The following is a 19,899-nucleotide window of genomic DNA, read 5'->3' as shown; positions in this document are numbered from 1 at the left end:
CAAAAAATTATATCTCGTATATAATGTGCAGTACAATCCAGTTTCAAGAAATAGCTTTCTTAGTTGTAGGTTGTAAATCTTTTGCTATGCTGATTGAGAGTGAATGACGTCATACTTATTCAATTGCTCATTCCTTCTTTTTCAAAATATATACTTTCTCTTTCCGTCACTAATGTAACATTTATACGAGGCACATTCAGGACCTTCCAAATAGCAGTTAGCAATAGGGATGGCCAAACGGATCCAAAAGTTCCGGATCCCAGAGTTTCGTATCTCAATCCCATTATAATATTACCACACCTTAAAAGGTATTATGATCTTCGTTACAAAGAAATTTTTCATTAGTTAGTCCTACAATAATTTTTTTCAAGTGTTGTTCCTAAAATACTTTGCTACGCATCGGCTAACACACTCGTGCACAAAAATAACCTTACTTCTTTAACATAAAATGTCAGAGGTGATTTTGTAAATGCCATTGAAACGAATATGTATTCATTCGAAGGTACTGGAAATGGAAACACACATAAATGTGAGACATTCCATTCCAGGATGAAACCTGTAACACATATAACAAGATAGAAATTATACAATTTTTATAGATACAGTTTTACAAATTAAAATAAAACATTATAATATATGCAGTGTCATATAATTACAAAGTGTAAGACTAACAAGGGAGGTCATCTAAGTGTCCCCCTCCGATTTCCATGAAACTTGGCAGGTGTATTGTGGGGCCAAAAAGAAAAAATACGTGTTGTTTTGTTTCAGCTAAAAAACCGTTTTACCTGGCAAAACCCACTCAAATGTCAAGATGAGGACAAATCATGAAACTTGGCAGGTGTGTGTATAAACGGGCCTAAAGGAAGAAATACATGTTTTTTTTGTTTCGGCTAAAAATCTGTTCTAGGGGGCAATCCCCCTCAAATGTCAATATGAGGACAAATTTAAGTGGGCATTTGACCTCTGTCCCATCCTCCGATTTCCATGAAACTTGGTAGGTGTATAGTGGGGCCCAAAGGAAGAAATATGTTTTTTTGTTTCAGCTAAAAAACAGTTTTACGTGGCAAAACCCACTCAAATGTCAAGATGAGGACAAATTGAAGTGGGAATCTGACCCCTGTGTCCCCCTCCGATTTCCATGAAACTTGGCAGGTTTGTGTATAAACGGGCCCAAAGGAAGAAATACGTGTTTTTTTTTGTTTAAACTAAAAGACTGTTTTAGGGGGCAACCCCCCTCAAATGTCAAGATGACGACAAATTGAAGTGGGGATCTGACCCCTGTGTTCCCCTCCGATTTCCATGAAACATGGCAGGTGTATAGAGGGGCCCAAAGGAAGAAATACATGTTTTTCTGTTTCAGCTAAAAACTGTTTTAGGGGGCAAAATCCCCTCAAATGTCAAGATGAGGACAAATTGAAGTAAGGATCTGACCCCAGTGTCCCCCTCCGATTTTCATGAAACTTCGCAGGTCTATAGAGGGGCCTAAAGAAAGAAATATGTTGTTGTTTTTTTTCAGCTAAAAAACTGTTTTAGGGGGAAAAAACCTGCCTCAAATGTCAATATGAGGACAAATTGGCGTGGGGATCATCTGACCTTTGTGTCCCCCTCCGATTTCCATGAAATTTGGCAGGTGTATAGAAAGGCCCTATGCCCCATATGTACGTGGTTTCGGGGTCAGATCCCCACTTCAATTTCTCCTCATCTAAACATTTGAGGGGGGGGTGCTCCCTAAAACAGTTTTTTAACTGAAACACAAAAACACGAACTTCTTCCTTTGGGCCCCTCCATACATCTGCCAAATTTCATGGAAATCTGAGTGGCACACAGGGGCAGATCCCCGCGTCAATTTGTCTTCATCTTGACCTTTGAGGGGGGTTTTGCCCCCTAAAATAGTTTTTTTTAGCTGAAACACAAAACACATATTTCTTCCTTTGGGCCCCTCTATACACCTGCCAAATTTCATGGAAATCTGAGGGGGAGACTTAGACCTCCCTTGTAAGTGTATTAATAAATTACAAATCGCGCACGCGCGCACACACACTATATATATGTGTGTATGTATGTATATTATATATATATATGTATATTAGCAGGTAACAATATGTTATAAACCCATTCTTACTTTTCAAAGAAGCGCATGTGGGATGGCAAAACGGATCTGGATCCGAAAGTACTGGATCCGGATCCAGATCTGAAAATTCCAGATCCAAAAAATTTTAGGATCCGGAACCAACCGAATCCGGATTTTGGATCCGCCAGGATCTGGATCTGGCCATCCCTAGTTAGCAGCACAAGATTTCTTACATTAAGGAATTTACACACTCCATGTGTCAAATTATTTGGCGAGTAATACATTTTAATTTTTATTATCTTTTTCCTTGTTTTCAGAACGTTTCTTCATTTTTTGATGAACTTATTTCAACCGCATTTCACATTAGTGTCGTTTTCTTGTATGGAATACTGTTTCCATATTCAGAAACTACAGGATTCAAGCTTTACAACGATATATAACATGATAGGGTTCCGTAAACATGAAAAATCAATGCAAGTGTCACAAAATCATGGAATGACCCTGTACGGTTTCATGTTGGCTGTCTGAATTATTCCGTGCATAATACGCACCACAGTTTTTGGGGGCAAAAATTTTGGAAAAAAAGTGTGCATTATACATGAGTAAATACGGTATATCCTACAGGAACAAATGTAGATGAAGAAAGAAGAGCAAGTTCACTATACCACTTTTATAGTAGTGTCTCCATTTTAAATTGTTTCCATACTGCATTATAGTGACACAAGCTAACGCATGATCACATTGTTAGGTCTAAAAAAAATACACATACACTTTCGTTTGTGGAGGCACTATCCATCTCGTTTTCCCTGTAAATTTTCCACTGGATACCTGATATTTTAATGTATACTTCTACCCTTCTTGTTATCCATATATTGGCTAGTGTTAAAGGCCAGAAGGTTTAACCTGGCACGGTTCCCACCAAAACCTTCTGTGTCCTCTGCAGGGCGTTATTGCCACTGATTTCGGCACAAGTGAGCAAACGTGACGCCAGCCCTTGTTGCAAGCAGTCATTTGGGAGTGCAACAGATGTCTCCACCAGCAGAACATTCATGTCTATGACAATGTGCCAACAAAGGACTCAGATTCCCCACGTGAAGGAAACTGCTACCTCTGGTAGGGGGAGGACAAAGCATGTCTGGCTTCCAAGGGTTCTGCCGATGGATGAAAAGTGAATCATGTGATGCCCAGGAAAGTCAGCTAGCAGAAGGGAATCAAAGGTTTCATGCCAACGCTGCCAGGTTAAACCTTCTAGCCTAAGATGTATGCAAAACCCATGTAATTACATAGAATCTATTTCTCTAGAAAAAATATTTTTTGTGATTAATAAACCTCAACAAAGTCATAGAATTTAATAGAAAATAATTAATCACAACTGAAGGGAACTTGAGTAAGTAGCTTTAATGATATTCATCCAAAACAATAATATAACAATAATAATATTATGCAAGGATGAACTGTAAATCATGGGTTTACACCAGTCAATTTATTTTAAAAGGTAAAAGAGTTCTACTGCATTTGTTAACAATCTCCAGGATTCATTTTACATGTAATTGTATACTTGGATATACATGCACGGTCATAAATATTATGCCACAGTAACTTGACTCCTCAATTCTAGTTTGATTTGAAACTTTTTCAAGAAACATTGAAAGCTTAGCAAAGAAACTAGTGCAAAGTCTTCTTTCTAGGGAGAAAATAGAAAGAGAAAAATGGGATTAAATTGGTTTGGGAATGCATCAAACGAAGTGCACACAAAGTTCAATCCAATGAACAACATTTTTGCTCCCTGCATTTCTTCCCTAAAAATATAGTTTATGCCTAAGTTCCTTTCACATTCTTCCAGTAAATATTTGAACACTGGGGAAAAGGTTAAGTGTTATGAAAGGCAGCAAGCGGCTTCAGGAGAGTCTCATTTCAATTCCTTCACAACAATCCAAGTTTCATTTTTCATGGCATTAGAAATTATTGCATCACTTGGAAAAGAGAACAAGGCTATTTACAATTAAAAGTGCATATTTACGATGCAATATTTTTAACAGTAGAAACAGCTATGTTGTCATATTTTATAAATATTTTTTCATCACGTAAAAAAATACCATATTTAACTTAAAGTAACAACAGTTATGATAGAATGAACTGCAGTTAACTTGCACACACACATGGTAAAAAATCTACAATAGTACATCAGTCTCTTGGAAAAAAGGAACATATCTACACATGTTCTTTTTTTGTACATATTTACAGTTAGTTATATGTATTTACATATGACACACAAACACACATACATTATTATGCTGAAGCACAAAACTGGTTCGTTACAAACCTTAAATGCTATAAAAATATCACCTATACATATTAAGTGTATAGGCAACACGAAGGAGTTTGTCACAGAATATCTGCTGGAACAGTTCACTGGTTAATTATTAAATAATCACAAATAATGATTGATGCTTGTTGCTTTGTAAGGTGAGTATTAAGTTATCTTCACTATACGTCCCTCTGGAATGCGAGTGAGGCGACACTTATGCTGCACAAACACATTGTAATCACTCCCATGACAATGTACACAGATGTAATAAGCCAGAAGGAGAATAAGTACAAAGTTCTGTCACAGTAATTCACATCTGAGGGATCATAGCTAGGTTCGTATATTCTGTACACCCACACAGATCCTGAAAACAGGTTTAAGAAAGCAATTTAACAAAAAAAAAAATGCCCAAAGGTATAAGAAACTAGCATATTACTAGACAATTTCCTTAAATCAAAACTACTTCACATGAGTTTTATTCTCTGTGCATATACAATGTGTCGCCACAGAATCACATACACTTCTACAGCATGTAGAAAACATCAAGAGAAACGACAATTTGCTCAATGATGTCTCATTTCAACACTACAAGCCCTTAAAAAAACATTTTTTATCCTGCAGGTATGCAACTATGCAGTGCAGATGCATGGTTGCCATTGGCACTGGCGCTTATTTCTGTTGGAAAACAAACAAACCAGCAGCATGTTTTGGAAACAGCTGGAGATGCCTGCAAGGTAAAGCATCCCCTCAAAATCATGACAGCATCCATACATATGTCACATATCCTATGTTATCTTTGTGCCCTAAAGAAGAGTTTCTTACATGCTGTCCAGAGAGAAGTCCTGGCATCACAGTATATATCCTTAACAAACTAATGCTGTTTGTAATTAACCAATTCACACAAAGAAAGTGTCGTTGGCAACTTTGAATATGTACCACATGGCTGCATATATACAGAATAAAAAATGCTGTTTTTCAAGGGGACATCAACATTAAAATGTGCCTCAATGAGCAAAACATTGCAAAGAAAAGTTGTGTTTTAATATCCTCTGCACCCTGTGGAAGTTTGTAGGGTGTTGTGGATCTGCAAGTGTTGTCAGGGTGGCTACAATTTTATAAATACAAAATTTCCTGACTTGTCCAGTTTTCAGTCTAAGAACAAAAATTTTCCTAAGTGAAAGCTTTTAGCATGGCTTGGCTAACCCATCCTTCTTTTGTCATTAGCCTGCAGAGAGGTCCCTTGACTGGGTGGCATCTCTTGGCCTGACCTGAGCTAAGAATAGACAAAGAGGAGCCGAAATGCACGTGACAGCTGGCTGTAAAAAAGGAAAGTTCTGGAGCACAAGATGCCGGAGGGTAAAGGAAAGAAATGAAGTCTTTGTTGGTGAAATATTCTGCATGCCTTGTATGCACCAATTCCCCCCTCCTCCACCCACCCCTTTCCTTCTTTTTGCGTTGCGGGAAAGGTCAGACCTGAGTAGTGAGAGGAAGTTCGCTCTCTGTGTGCTTTTTTTGGTCGCTACGAATTCGTGTGGCTCCTCCGCGCCTGTGATTGTTTGTGTTTATCCTTGCGTGTGATTCGGTTGAGAAAGGACCATTCTTTGAAAATTCTTTGCGTTCACTTCCCAACATAGCAGGGGATTAGGAGGCAAACTCCTCTTCTTTATGATTTTTTTCATTGAAAGTTGGGGGCTGCGGCCCACCCAACCCCTCTTATTGGCTTTGGCAGTTTGATTTCTGCACGGTTGCAAGCCCTGATGTTTTAGCTGTGAAACAAAAGTTACCCAAAGTAGATTAGTCAAATAGTCTACGAGTAATAACATTTTTGTCAAATAAGTGTACGAATTTAAAATTCGCACCAAAAGGCCTCGGCAGAGTAAAGGTTAAACACAATACTTGGAATGTACTGACTTATGGTTAACAAAGAATTATTTTTCTTCTTTATATAAAAATTCATAACAATTATAGTATAAAGTGTGTCTGTGATTAGGGCGGGGGGAGGGCAGTTGCCTTCCCCCACCTATTTGCCACTTTTGCCCCTGAACTATGTTAAACCTTATCTACCAAGGGAAAGTAAGCATGACTTTTCCTAGAGTATTTGAAATATAATTTGTACTGTAACTACTGGTAATACTCAGTATATCAAACTGACGTATAGTTTGTCTACAACAAATATAATTTTAATTTCATGCTTATTCTTTTTACACTACTACTACAAAAAATGTAGATTTTGTCAGAAACCCAGTAAATTTCTCTGACATTTCCATGACTTTTGCAGGATTTCTATGTTTTCCAGACTGGTAGACACACTGGGTTTTGATCTAATTTGCAGATTTTTTTCTCATAACATTACTTCTGGCAGTTTAAATAAATAAATAAAGGAAATCACTTAAAAGATGGGTTCAACAGTAAATATTTAACAAAAGTTAAAAGAAGAAGGTGTCGTAATGAGGATTGGCTCCATACTGAAGAATGTTGTTGTAAGTGAAGATGGGTACATACATTGGAACCCAATATGACACTTCCTATTTGATTGATTGAGTTGGCATTTTAAATTCACTTTATGCACAGTAAGGCTAATCAGGACTGAACCTACTGTTTAAAGTGGGATCGGAACCACTATGTGCCTTCACTGGGAACTTCCTATTTGAAACTTTGTAAAACATTTTACTTCTTAACCCAACATCTTAGGGATTTTTTTTTAATGTTTTAAGTAACTGAAATTAATTCACAATTGAAACTAAATGTATGCACAATTTGACATGTTGTGCAGTGGTTCCCAAACTTTTTGGGTCCGTACCTTCATTCGCATGCTACATTTTCCATGAAACACCATGGACAAGTCATTACACCGAAAATGCACGTTGGATACAGTCCGGCTGCCTTAGCTGAAACCATGGACAGAAGTGCACATGCGCCAACTGGGCTTGTTCACTGTCAAAATAGGAGTGAAGGCAGAAATTACAGACTGAAAATGAAGAGCTTTTGTTTTAACCTGAGTCTATGGGGGTGGAGATGCACATTAGAGCTCGTTAAGTTTTCATTTTGTGAAGAAATTATTATTATCAGTTAATAAACAAGTTTGGCATTACTTTTGGTAAAAATAAATGCCAGCCAATCAACAAAAGTAATGTTGTTTTCTAATTCAGCATCCCAAATTTTCATGTTAGAGCTGTGTTAACTCTGCAATATTTCGGGAGAGACAATTATCTGGAGAACACATGTCTGGCTACCACAGTGCATCAAGATAGATTTTACAAAATGGTTGCTTACATGTAATGAAACAGTATATGTTGGAAAATATGCACATATCTTTATCAAAGCATCAAGAAAAATAAAAATTAAGAAATAAAATACAATGTCTTGTTAATGTTTGTACATAATAAATAGGGTTGAGTCGATACTTATGCATAGGTATTGGCTGATACCACAGGTATTGGTATTGGAAAGTATTGATTGGAATTCATTTACCGATACCAGCAGATACTTTTACAGCATTTTGATCTTTCATGGGGTCCTCAAAAATGCTAAGCAACACTTTCGCAGAGTGCAATTATCCTCGGAATTATGCAAAATTCAAACTTTATTTTTATTTTGCACCAATTTTGCACAAAAAACTGCATCTTTTGATTACATAACATGTATTTTGATATTCCGATGCAATTCTTGAATATTCTAAAGCAAATTCCTTGGTAAATTGATGCACAGAATTGGAGAAGAATATTTACACAACAATAGTGATCAATATTTTGAGCAAATTTTTATTGCAATTTTCAAGTATCGTATCAGTATCGGTGGGAATCGGTAAGAGTATCTGTATCGGTTCAAAGTGGTATTGGCTCAGCCCTAATAACAAGCTTAAGTTCAGCACAAGTTTGAAAAGAAATTCATGCACATTACCGATAATGAACCACCCAAGCATGAAACAATTGATAAGCGTTTGTGTGGGAGTCTGACGTATTCTCTCCTCTTCCTGTTCCTCTTCTCGCTGCCTCACACGCGTCGAGAGGTGAAGTAGTTGCTTCAAAACACCAAATCCTCCTAAAAAGATATCCTACATTATATTCCTGGATTATTTAAGGTTCACATAAGTCACATTTGAGAAAAAGGTACAGCAACTACATATCTGAATCTGGCAAATTAACTTTGTTGCAGTGGCTGTCCCTCCATGGAACAAAGGGAACAGACTGTTCCCTCTTACTTATCACCTTTTGGAGCTATTTAAATTATCTATATTAACATAATAAAAACACTTCTTTCTCCCCAAATCAACATTTCCAAAAGTAACGCCGAAGAAAAACTTTAACCGTGACTGGTCGTTTGTTTACTTCACCTACCATTCTTGTTCCATCCTCTGCTGCCTGACGCTGAGTATTACCGATCATGCGCAAAGGTAAACAATCCTCATGGTCCCACGGAAGCTGAACTCCTTAGCTGTTCCCTGCGAGACATACAGCAAATTTGTTTTCCTTCGAGTTTTTGCTGTATGTTGAAGTTGAATTGCATCGTAGTCATAGTTTTGAGTGTAGTAAGTCTATAATTTCCTAATCTCGTTGCAAAATTGGGTCTGACATTCATAACGAACTGGAAAAATTTTCTACAGTCTAAGCGTCTGCTAAATGCTTTAAGCTACTTTGACTAAACGCTGCAAAATAGCTTCCGAGGGAACAGCTCCCGTCCACCTGTTCCCCCAGTCCCAAGACCAAAGTTTCAACGTAAGCTGAGGCAGGACAAGAAAGCGAAATTTGTGAGTTTTTTTATGATCAACCGGCTGAAGACGAAAGCTTCTAGTTCATTAAACTTTGCAGAAAAGACAGCAAACCAACACCTATCCTAACTGAATTAAAAACTAAAACAAAATCGTACACAAGGCATTTTCAAACAAGTTACTACAACGCTGTAAAATGATTAACTGGATACTCTTCCAGTGGCAAATTATATTGTTGTCCATGTTTGTTTCTGAGAAGGGAGTATGGAACAGTTTGGGTTTTGTCACAATTTCTACAAATCTAGCGCACGTCATGAAAAAAATCGGCCATCTGTATGTCATTATTGCATTGAGGACGTTTGAATTAAAAAGTCAACTTAATCTACAAATAATGATGAAACAGGTTTAAAAAAAAACATTTCTTTTCTCTGATCACTAGACCTCGGATTTTAGGTTTCTAACCTATGTTTTCCTTTACAGGTATGTAAGAAATAATAAGTTATGTCAACGTTTCGTTAAAAAATGCAACAACTGATGAAGTTATATAGGGCCTAAAAAAACAATTTTGCTTGTTAGAACCTATTTTAGATTTATGCACCTAAATCAAGTCTTTTTTTAGGTTTTTATGTTTTTTAAAGATTTTACAGGATTTTTATATCACACAGGCATTTGCTTTGGTCATGAAAAATTCAATGATGAATGTGTTTGAAACATACTCTCTGTCGATTTCACTTCCTCCAAGTCCATGGTGATTTTTCAAAGCTATAAACAAAGCAAAATGTCTGGTGCCACTGTTACCTGCACAATCCAAAGTGGTCTGATCTGTGTGGTCTTGCTCACTTTCGCATCACTTCAGTGATTTGTGGCATTCACGCCTTGCAAACTAACATTTTAGCATTGAAGTTTGCACCACTGTTTTTGTTGAAAGATTATTTTCAGCATATAAGATGGTATTTGCAGACAAAATTGCGGAGTTTGACTGTAGAAAACATGAAAAAGATTTTTGCCTAACTATACGGCAAATTTCCAATGGTAAGTTCTGCCATCGCCGTAGGGTTAGGCAATACACAAGGTTGCAAGGTAGCACGTATTTGAGGATATATGTGTCCCATTTTCATTGCCGGTGACTATATCTAATCAGCTTTTTTAGGAATTTTGAACTATTTTTAAGTTTTCTTGAACATACTTCAGGATTTTTCGAGCCCAACAAGATTTTTAGGACCTATTTTATGATTTTTAGAACCTATTTTAGGAACCTAAGAGCACACTTTTTAGAATCTAAAAATCCGAGGTCTACTGATCACTCATAAGTTGCTTTTATTAATTTTTTCTTGTTGCGAATCAACAATTTTGTTTTTATTGTTTTCTTCATATTCTATCATATTTGCTTTAAAATTTTTATTGTCATAATTTTAACGTGCTTCATGAATGTCACTTCTGACAATTTGTAACGTATGTATTGTATACTTATTTGGTTCATTTCAATAAGGATTGAATTTTACTTGGTCTAAAGTATTATATTACGACTCGTATGGGAAGGGAGGAAGGGAGTGCAGGTGAGCTGTTCCCCTGCTTGATTTAGCACAGCATGGCACGGCTTTGTTGCTAATTCTTCTCATTACACTAAATGATCTGACTTAATCAGTTATACTGTGAATATATATCTGAACTGAACTGACAATTAGCTACAAGATTTGTTTTGGCAACGAGCAAATGCACATAATTGATTCAAAAGTGTGTTTCGTAATAGTAATTACGTAGAGAAAAATTTACTGAAAAAGAGGGGGGGAGTAAGTAAGCATGATTTTTTGATTATGAAATTCTGACATTTCCAGTTTTTCCAGTCCAAAAATGAAATTTTTCCAGACATGTTTGTTATGATTTTTGCTTTTCAATCTTGAGTTTTTCAATTAAATATACAGGTCAGTTAATTATTATGATAATTTACTTTCGCATGCACAAAAACACGACAATTCAAAGAACAAGATAAAATTACAATCAGCATCAAATGTGTTGGGTATTATAATCACTTGCATCTAGCCTGGTAACATAGGTACATTAATTCACCATAACACATCTCGGCAATCCAAAAACAAGAGAAAAAATTCCTAAACAACATAATCTTCATAAGCCTTCCAAAATTTTCACTTTCTAACAGATTTGCTATACGATTTCTAAATGCAACAAACATTTCTCCATATGCTGTACACTTAAAAATATAAACAAAAAAAGCAACACTTTCTATGACACTACATTCACTTTCTGCACTATTTATGTACTTAATACTATTATGCAGAAACAACAGATAACAATGAGGCTAACATTCATTATGTAAATGTTAACAACACCAGGAGATGTAAAATAATAGACGATAACCTCTTCTTTACCAACCATTCCAATAATTATGATCATATTGTCAACCTGCTTGAGTTATATCAGTATATCTGGACTACAACCTTTATTCTGATATTCTTTCTAAAACCTAGTGTAAAAAAGTGAAAACTAAATATATTACCTAAGAGTCTGTGTATAACCGAAAATCAAATAATCCTAATTTTGTACCAGACTGAGAATCATAAGGACGAAAGGAGAAAGTTTCTGAACTGAATCTTTTGGGGGAGTGGAATCACAAGAACCGAATCTGGAATACTTGTTCATTTTTCAACTTCTTCTCTTGCAGACTTCAAAATGCACATAAATTCCAGATAATCTGGAAAATTTCCTAACAAGTGAAATTCCTGACATTTACTTGATTTGCAGGTTTTTCGGATGGCTGTAGCCACATTTAGCTCTTAAAACGCCAAGCAAATTTTTCCTGGTATATGCGCCAGTGTATTTTCAGTGAGATGTTCAAAATTTTGTAATGTTTCAAATAAAAATAATATTGGGTTGGTGCGAATGAAATGTCCACTTTGACGTCTGGTGGGAAACTCATCTCAACAACACAACACAGGGATTGACTGAAGTCACGGGTCTAACGTCATAAACTCTGCATACGTCCAGCAAACAGGCTTTAGCACCAAGACAGTCAGGAGGCAGTGTGTTGCTGAACAGGGTCGTCTGAAAGTGCACCATGAAGAAGACACAATTGTGAGTGATTTGTCTTTACGAATTCAAACTGGGACATTCTGCTCAGCAAGCCGTCAAAAACACTAACAGTGCATTTGGACCAGTAATGGTAAATGAACGCACCATTCGCCGCTGGTTTGTCAAATTTCGTTCCGGTGACACAACATTGCAAAATGAACCCCGTGGCCATCGACCAACATCATGTTCGAATGAGATATTCAGGAACGCCGTGGAAGCAGACCCTCGGAAAAGTGTTCGTGCCATTGCAGACGAGTTAGGCATACACCATACCATTGTCGTTCGGCGGCTCCGTGCGATCGGTAAAGTGAAAAAAGTTGGGCTCATGGGTACCACATGATTTGACACCAGCCAACAATACTCGCCGTCTGGAGGTGTGCAGTTCTCTGAGTGTAAGAAATAGCCGGGATGGTTTCCTGCATTGGATTATCACTTCAAATAAAAATGGATCTGTTATGACAACCGTAAACGATCAGGATAATGGTTGGATCGTGATCAACATCCAGGGCTGTTTCCGAAACTACCTCTCCACCCACGGAAGGTGTTGTTGCTGGTATGGTGGTCTATGGTGGGTGTGATCCATCATGTCTTTCTCAGGCGAGGTGAAACCATCAATGCAGATCGTTACAGTGCTGAACTCCATGAAATGCACCGCAAACGTCTCCGCAAGCATCCAGCAATGGTCCACAGACATAGTGTCCTCATGTTGCACGACAATGCTCGGCCACATGTCGCGCAAAGGACGGTGCAGGCTCTCCATGAGTTGCAATATGAAACCCTTCCTCATCCAGCATATTCTCCTGACCTCTCTTCCACTGACTACCATCTCTTCTGGCATCTCGATCACTTCCTGACAGGAAAGACCTTCGCTGATGATCAGGCAGTGCAACATGCCATTGAGGAGTTCTATGTGTCGCAGACGCCATGGAATCCAATTGTTGGCTGAGCGATGACAAAAATGTGTGGCTGCAGACAGCGACTGTTTGGTTAACTAGTTATTGTAGTTTTGATTTTTTTTTGGCCTTTGGCAATGACGCACCTGGGCCGGACATTTTATTCGCACCAACCCAATACTATCTTGAAAGCTACAGGTGTAGTTACAAACAATATCTCATTTCATTCAGCAAAGATTAGGCTATAAGCCTATGGGGAAAAAAATCTTTATGAGTAGAAGATTTTCTTTTAAATTTCAAATATGGCTGGCCTTCACCTCCTCTTAGTTGTGAGCATTCAAAATGGTACTTGCATGTTGGCTGATATGTGTTACACTCTTGTACAAATTGCACACTTCTTGTTGATACTTTCGGAGAAAAGAAATTTTTTCCAAGAAAAGCAACATGCCAAAAACTTTGCACTGATGCAGCACAAAAAACACAAATCAAGCATGAATGTCAAATGTGTATGACCTCAATGAAAGTCAACTGCCAAGAAACTTTGTCGCAAGCACATTACATCTTTAGGTGTGTGTGGCCTTAAACAAAGGGCAAGAGTCCAACTGTACGTGGACTTCTTTGTTATCAGACAGTGCAAACTAGCACTGCTCACTCAGCACCCTGCACCCTCCCTGCTGCTCTCTTTCTATAGTGATGGCAGAAAGTGACAAAAAAGTGTGTGTTTTATGTAGGTCTCTCCCCAGCCTGAATGTAGCCAGGATCAAATTACAGTTCGCTAATTAATAATGCCATACTTCAAGGCTCACGTAAGAATCAAAAAATGCATCATTATCTGTCACAGTATATTCCAAGTCACATACTACACTTCAATGCTGCTTGATCCAAAATTGGACAGGCCATGCATAATGAAGAGAAGAGGAGAAAGTAGTTGGCGGAGCAAAGCAGTGTGTGCTGCTGCAAATGGCCGGTAGCTGAACTCACTTCCCCTCTCACAAAATCATTGGCTGAGCCCTCTCAAGTCACCACTTGTGCAGAGATTTGTTTTTGTTTGCTCTCTCCAGAGATTCCCGGGCCACAGTGTACTGGACTACATTTGTAGCAGCTCGATATTTAAGGGTTAATATATCTTTTATATTTTGTGCATGTATATGTAAATTAATTAATATGTGGGACAAAAGTTAAATTAATAATCTGTATCTTGGCTTTTTGGTGGAAAGGGTAAGGATTGGTTGACCTGAGGTTACCTGATCCCCTCATGCACTTTCATTGCTTTAAACTTTTGTAATTCAATTGCAGAGTTTGTGCATAAAGGACAACAATTACAAAATGAGTGTTCTCTAAGGTCAGTATTTCATTCAGAATCAAAGATAATAGTTGAAAAGGATAATAAATTTTCCAAAAACCCAACAGAGTACCTAATTTGCCCTTTTTCCTGGTTGTTCAACATGAAATGTCCCACATAAATTCACAGCTCTGAATCAAAAGCAAAAAGTTACTAGGAATGTGAAGAAATGTTGCTAAAAAATGAAGCAGACTTACCACCAACAACAAGATACACAGGAATGTATTCTCCTCCTCTACAATCATTAAAATACACTGATCCGATGACTATCATACACACTGGGATGACTATTGTAACACCGAGAATAACTGTACAACCAACTGGAAAAAGAATAATTACTTTTCAGTTTTTCATTTATTGTTATTCTCTTAAAAGAAAACACGGTCAGTAAAAATACATATTACATTGACAAAATTTGAACTTAAGGTAACTGCCAATCTATGATGTTCTAATAATATGAAAACATTATTTATTTCTTCAGGCAGAACAAGTGCATATTTCTATTAAATGTCTAATTTGGAAGAAATCTCTACAGTACATTGACTACCAAATTTGTAGGAGTACCACGAAGCAGTGGCAGCTCATGCTACTTATTGTTAAGAGGGCTGCATTCATATAAAAAAAATATATACCTTAACTATGTGAAGATGAACTCCATGCAGCGGTCTTTCATTGAATTATTCATTTTTACTTGTATGATCTACCATTCAGAACACCAGATTATATAACTTACTGCCAGAAAACAAATAACTCTTTGAATCAAAACAAAAACTTAAACAATCACCCACTTACTGACAAGCGAAACGGATGTGTTACATGGCCGGCCACTGTTTCTCTCGGTAATGGCATGTTTATGCACGGTGTCTGCCATCATAGTGCAAGAAGTTTCGATTTCTACCACTTGGCAGCGCCACCGTACATTGGACTGTGTTAAATGCAGCCTGCTTTTTAGCAAGGCATTACAAGGTCCAGCAGGGAGATAAGTTAACATGGGAATATACTGGCAGTCCCCGAGGGGGAAGCAGCTTCATATACCAGTTTGCCTCTTGTCGCACGCCAAGTGAATTTGAAAGCTCCACACAGTGCAACAGGATGCAGTAAGATAGCGGAAGTATAAATATTTATTTTTTGCACTAATGGCAACAAAATATAATTTGTTTGGGGAAGGGGCTGCAGTTCTGCCCCGGCTGCCATGAAGGATAACACACTTTATAAAGCATCTATTGTCTGCTACCCAATGCAGGGTCATAAATGCAAATCATATTTCTTTATTTTTGCTTTTTAAAATTTAAACAACAAAATTTAGCATTAATTACAGAGGCACAAAACTATTGTCATGAACATTTCTACAACGCACAGGTCAAAATTGGAATTTTTTCAATCATGGTGCTTACACCCATTTGTCAGATATTTACCAGGTGTATAAGCTTAAATCTGCTGTTTTGTAGTCAGAAAAACACATGGTTTGTTCATAGAAAGCAACAAGAAATTTATTCAAAGTACTTGCCCTCGCGAGCTACACATTTTGCCCACCTCTCGGGCAATTTGTGGATACCACGCCAAAAACAGTCCTCCTCTTTCGAGGCAAACCACTCATCAAGCCATGTTCGGACGTCTGCATACGAATCGAAGTGCTGCTCAGCGAGGGCGTGGCCCATCGACGAAAACAGATGGTAGTCGGAAGGGGCCAGGTCTGGTGAATAGGCGGGATGGGGTAGCACCTCCCAGTTGCGTGTCCCCAAACAGTTTTGGACCAGTCTTGACGTGTGCGATGGGGCGTTGTCGTGGAGGAAAATCAGCTTTTCATGTCTTTGTTGATAATCCGGCCTTTTGTCACACAGAGCAAGGTGCAATTTGATCAGTTGTTGGTGGTAGCTGTGGGCAGTGACAGTTTCACCAGGTTACAACAGCTCAAAGTAGACGATACCCTGTTGATCCCACCAAACACACAGCATCGTCTTCCAGCCGAAGCAATTTGGTCTCGAGGAAGATGTTGATGGTTGGCCGGTATCAACCCACGATTTCTTGCGTTTAGGATTCTCGAAATATATCCACTTTTCATCGCCAGTCACAATCCGATGCAGGAAAGACTTTCTTTTTTGTCTGGCAAGCAAGATTTCGCATGTGTTTTGGCGTCTCTCCAGCTGCCGATCGGTCAATTCATGCGGCACCCATTTTTCGATCTTTTGAACCTTTCCCATGGCACGTAGATGCATGGAAATAGCTGCTTGGGTAACACCCAATTGCTCGGCAAGCATCTTTTGCGTTTGGGTATCGTCCTCGTCCAAAAGAGCCTGCAATTGATTGTCCTCAACCTTCCTGGGCCGATTTTCACGCTTCTTGTCGCTCAGGTCAAAATTGCCGTCTTTGAACCGACGAAACCAATCGCTGCACGTTGTTTCCGATACAGCACTGTCACCGTAGGCCTCCACAAGCATTCGATGCGATTCGGCAGCCGCTTTCTTCAAATGGAAGCAGAAAAGCAGAGCTTCCCGCATATGCTCTTTTTCTGGCACAAAACTAGACATGCTTACCACAGGAACACTGTCTGTTGTTGTCTGCACGTGCTGACGATGTGCACTGATTCGTGTTGACAGATGTCCAACTCATACAAACACCAGGTATGGTGTGCCCATGGTAGCTTCATACGCTCACTAACGCCATCTATGAGCAAACAGCAGATTTAAGCTTATACACCTGGTATATCTGTAGATTTGTTATTTAGCACCATGTACATGTTCTTAATAACATACATCACTATATTTGTGATTAATGATGATAATTGTTCTAGGTGAAAGTTTAAATTTAAATACTACTAACTTGAAACTACAAGCATCCGCGAACAACCTCAATAAGTATAAATTCATCTTGTATCTTTTGAGCAAAGTGTTGATATATACATAGATAATAATAATTTCTCCTATATTTTCTGTATTATTATCATTTTTCACATGAGTAGCATCACTCGGTATAGGTGTAGTATGTCTCCACATTTTGTTCTTGATACATCATTGTGAACCACGTTGGGATAGGTTAGGTTAGATTAGGTTAGGTAAAGAAAACATACACACCTTGTTTTTATGTCTGTTTTCTTTACCTAACCTAACATGGTTAACAAGAAAGTAAAGTGAAGAAAAGATACACAAATAAAGAACTTGAAACATACATATATACATATCACACCTATATTATTCCAATGTGGAGACATACTACACCTATACCCAATCACTCACTGTGCTTGGTCATTGAGGTGACTCATTTTGCATTTAGAAACTAACATAACGAGAAAGGAAAGAAAAACAATGTACATCAATTTCTTTATATCTGTTAGAACTGATGCAGTCTTTGAAACAATCAAAAACACCTACTCTCTCCTGTTCCCAAACGGTTTACAGCACTTTCTTCCCCAAAATTAAATGAAGGTATTGCATCAACCTTTTCATTGCAAAAATGAAAAGCTTGATATTTCTCCCCATACTTCCAAGTTATAGAACTCTGTTATTGTAAATAAATATTGCACCTCAGTGGCATCAGAGATAGCTGTCAGGAAAATATACGTGGATGAACACCCCCCCCCCCCTCCCCAGCCACTAAGCAATGTTTTCTTGTTAAGCACGTCAATACTGCCTGCAGTGTCAAATGATGATGAAGCCCTGAAAAATGAATAGACTAATAAGCTTCAACTGCAGCTGTCTCTATTGTGCCATTCGTTAGAGATATGTAGATTAGCATATATTTTGGTTAAGTAATAAATGTGATTATATTTGCCCATTCTCATGAGTCTTGAACTTAACCATGTCATTTGATGGTAAAAAAAATGCCTTAAGAGTACTGCCATCGATGAGAGAGATCAGGTGGACTAGTGGAGGACTGTAGCATACTTTGGAGAGGGAAGATGGTTTCCCATATTCAGAGTTAACTGACATTTGACAGTCAAAATCAGAATAATATAAACAGTGTATATTAGCAGTTAATATATTTTCCTATACTTCAATGTAAACTCTATGCACATGTGTTGAAACAGAGATGAAATTATATAATCGACACTTGTACACTATTTATGTACTTTTATTATTATTTGCCTGTGGAATCATGAATGAGAAGACTTTTTTTCTAGTTATTATCGACTGTATGTTTCATTTTACTTTAGTTTTCTGCCACTATTGACTAATCAAGAAGATGAGGATAAATGGTGATAAGGGTGAAACTCATGAGAGGACAATCATAAACATACATGGACAGAATACAACATAAGCCCGAGAGAGGATTATACTGGCTATGAGTTTAGATGCCAGTCTCTCATTAAGTCTGCCAAATACAGTCCAGGGTATACTATGTGGAAGAGATGGTCACATTTCGGTGTCTTTACAAGGGGCCACCCTTTACAAAGAAAAATTCTCTAATATTTCGGTCCCTTATTTACACATTAAAACTGAACTCTCTTCCTTAGATTTGCTACTTGGATATTTTAGATGACAATCTATTACATTTCTAGATTTAGATTCACTTCATAAAAAATATTAATACAGTGAAAGCTCTATTTTAAGTTTTTCAAGGGATGAAGTTGAAAGAACATAAAATGCAGGATAATGTAAAATCCAGGAAAAATTTCTAGTGTTTTAACTATTGGAACTACCATTGAAGATTGAATGTATAATGTGAGAGAATGTAAACCTGGGGAACGTAAAATCGGGGTTCTAATGTACGTATGTCGACTTTTCTTCTCATACTAATTCAACTGAACATTTAAACAAAACCACTACCTTTCTATATAATTACATTAAAACACATTAATCATTGGTAATAATGTAACATGGATAAATGAGAAAAAATTTAAAGACATTTAATTAAATTAGAATTATACACACACACAGAAGGGTAATAATTATAGAAAAGCCCTCAATGACTTACTGGTTCCAAGAAATAAAATCACAACATTTTTGACAAAGTCAAACACTCCTTTCGATGCCTTGTGCGCTTCTCTAACACGTCCAAATAGAGAGTCATATGAAGGTGGAGGAGCTGAAAATCAATACATAAAAAATAAAAATAAAATATTGTAGTTTCATACCATGTTAACATACTGATAATTCATTTGCATTTTAAATAAATTTTACCATCACTTTTCTGTTTCTTTAGGCTAACTGTGAAAGAAAATGGTTGAAATTGGACAAAAGGACCAAGACAGATAAACCAAACAATCATGACTACACTGGTATGTGAACTTAGATACTGGTTACTGTGGTGGCCAAGTGATCAACAGGTGATCATACCACCAAAGTTTCTGGGTTCAACTCACAGCCTAAGGTTTGTCATCTTCATAGAGATGGAAAAGCCAGAAAAATATGATCGATATGTAGAATGTTAAATGGCAACATTGTGAGTCAAACTGCTCAAAGACACTAGATTACTGTATTTACTCATGCATAATGTGCAACTTTTTCTGAAAATTTTTGCCCCCAAAAACTGTGGTGTGTATTATGCATGGAA

At 37.5% G+C, this 19,899-nt stretch overlaps 1 protein-coding gene across 1 annotated transcript in view; it reads right to left on the bottom strand.

Annotated features, from left to right (window-relative positions):
• Window positions 1–3,331: 3,331 nt before the first annotated feature.
• LOC145997225 (transmembrane protein 272-like) overlaps window positions 3,332–19,899 on the bottom strand; it is a 60,266-nt gene continuing 43,698 nt past the window's right edge. The window contains exons 3-6 of the mRNA XM_083134008.1: window positions 19,321–19,431; window positions 14,607–14,729; window positions 8,280–8,420; window positions 3,332–4,743 (exon numbers count right to left, since the gene is read on the bottom strand). Coding sequence (XP_082990134.1) covers window positions 4,559–4,743; window positions 8,280–8,420; window positions 14,607–14,729; window positions 19,321–19,431 — 560 coding nt within the window. The 3' untranslated portion in view covers window positions 3,332–4,558. The remainder of the gene's footprint in view (window positions 4,744–8,279; window positions 8,421–14,606; window positions 14,730–19,320; window positions 19,432–19,899) is intronic.

The sequence above is a fragment of the Lepisma saccharinum genome, chromosome 13, assembly GCF_977018435.1.
Source record: "Lepisma saccharinum chromosome 13, izLepSacc3.1, whole genome shotgun sequence".
In the NCBI taxonomy this organism is placed as follows: Eukaryota; Metazoa; Arthropoda; class Insecta; order Zygentoma; family Lepismatidae; genus Lepisma; species Lepisma saccharinum.
Note: the sequence above shows the minus strand (reverse complement) of the source record. Positions and strands in the feature narration are given on the sequence as shown.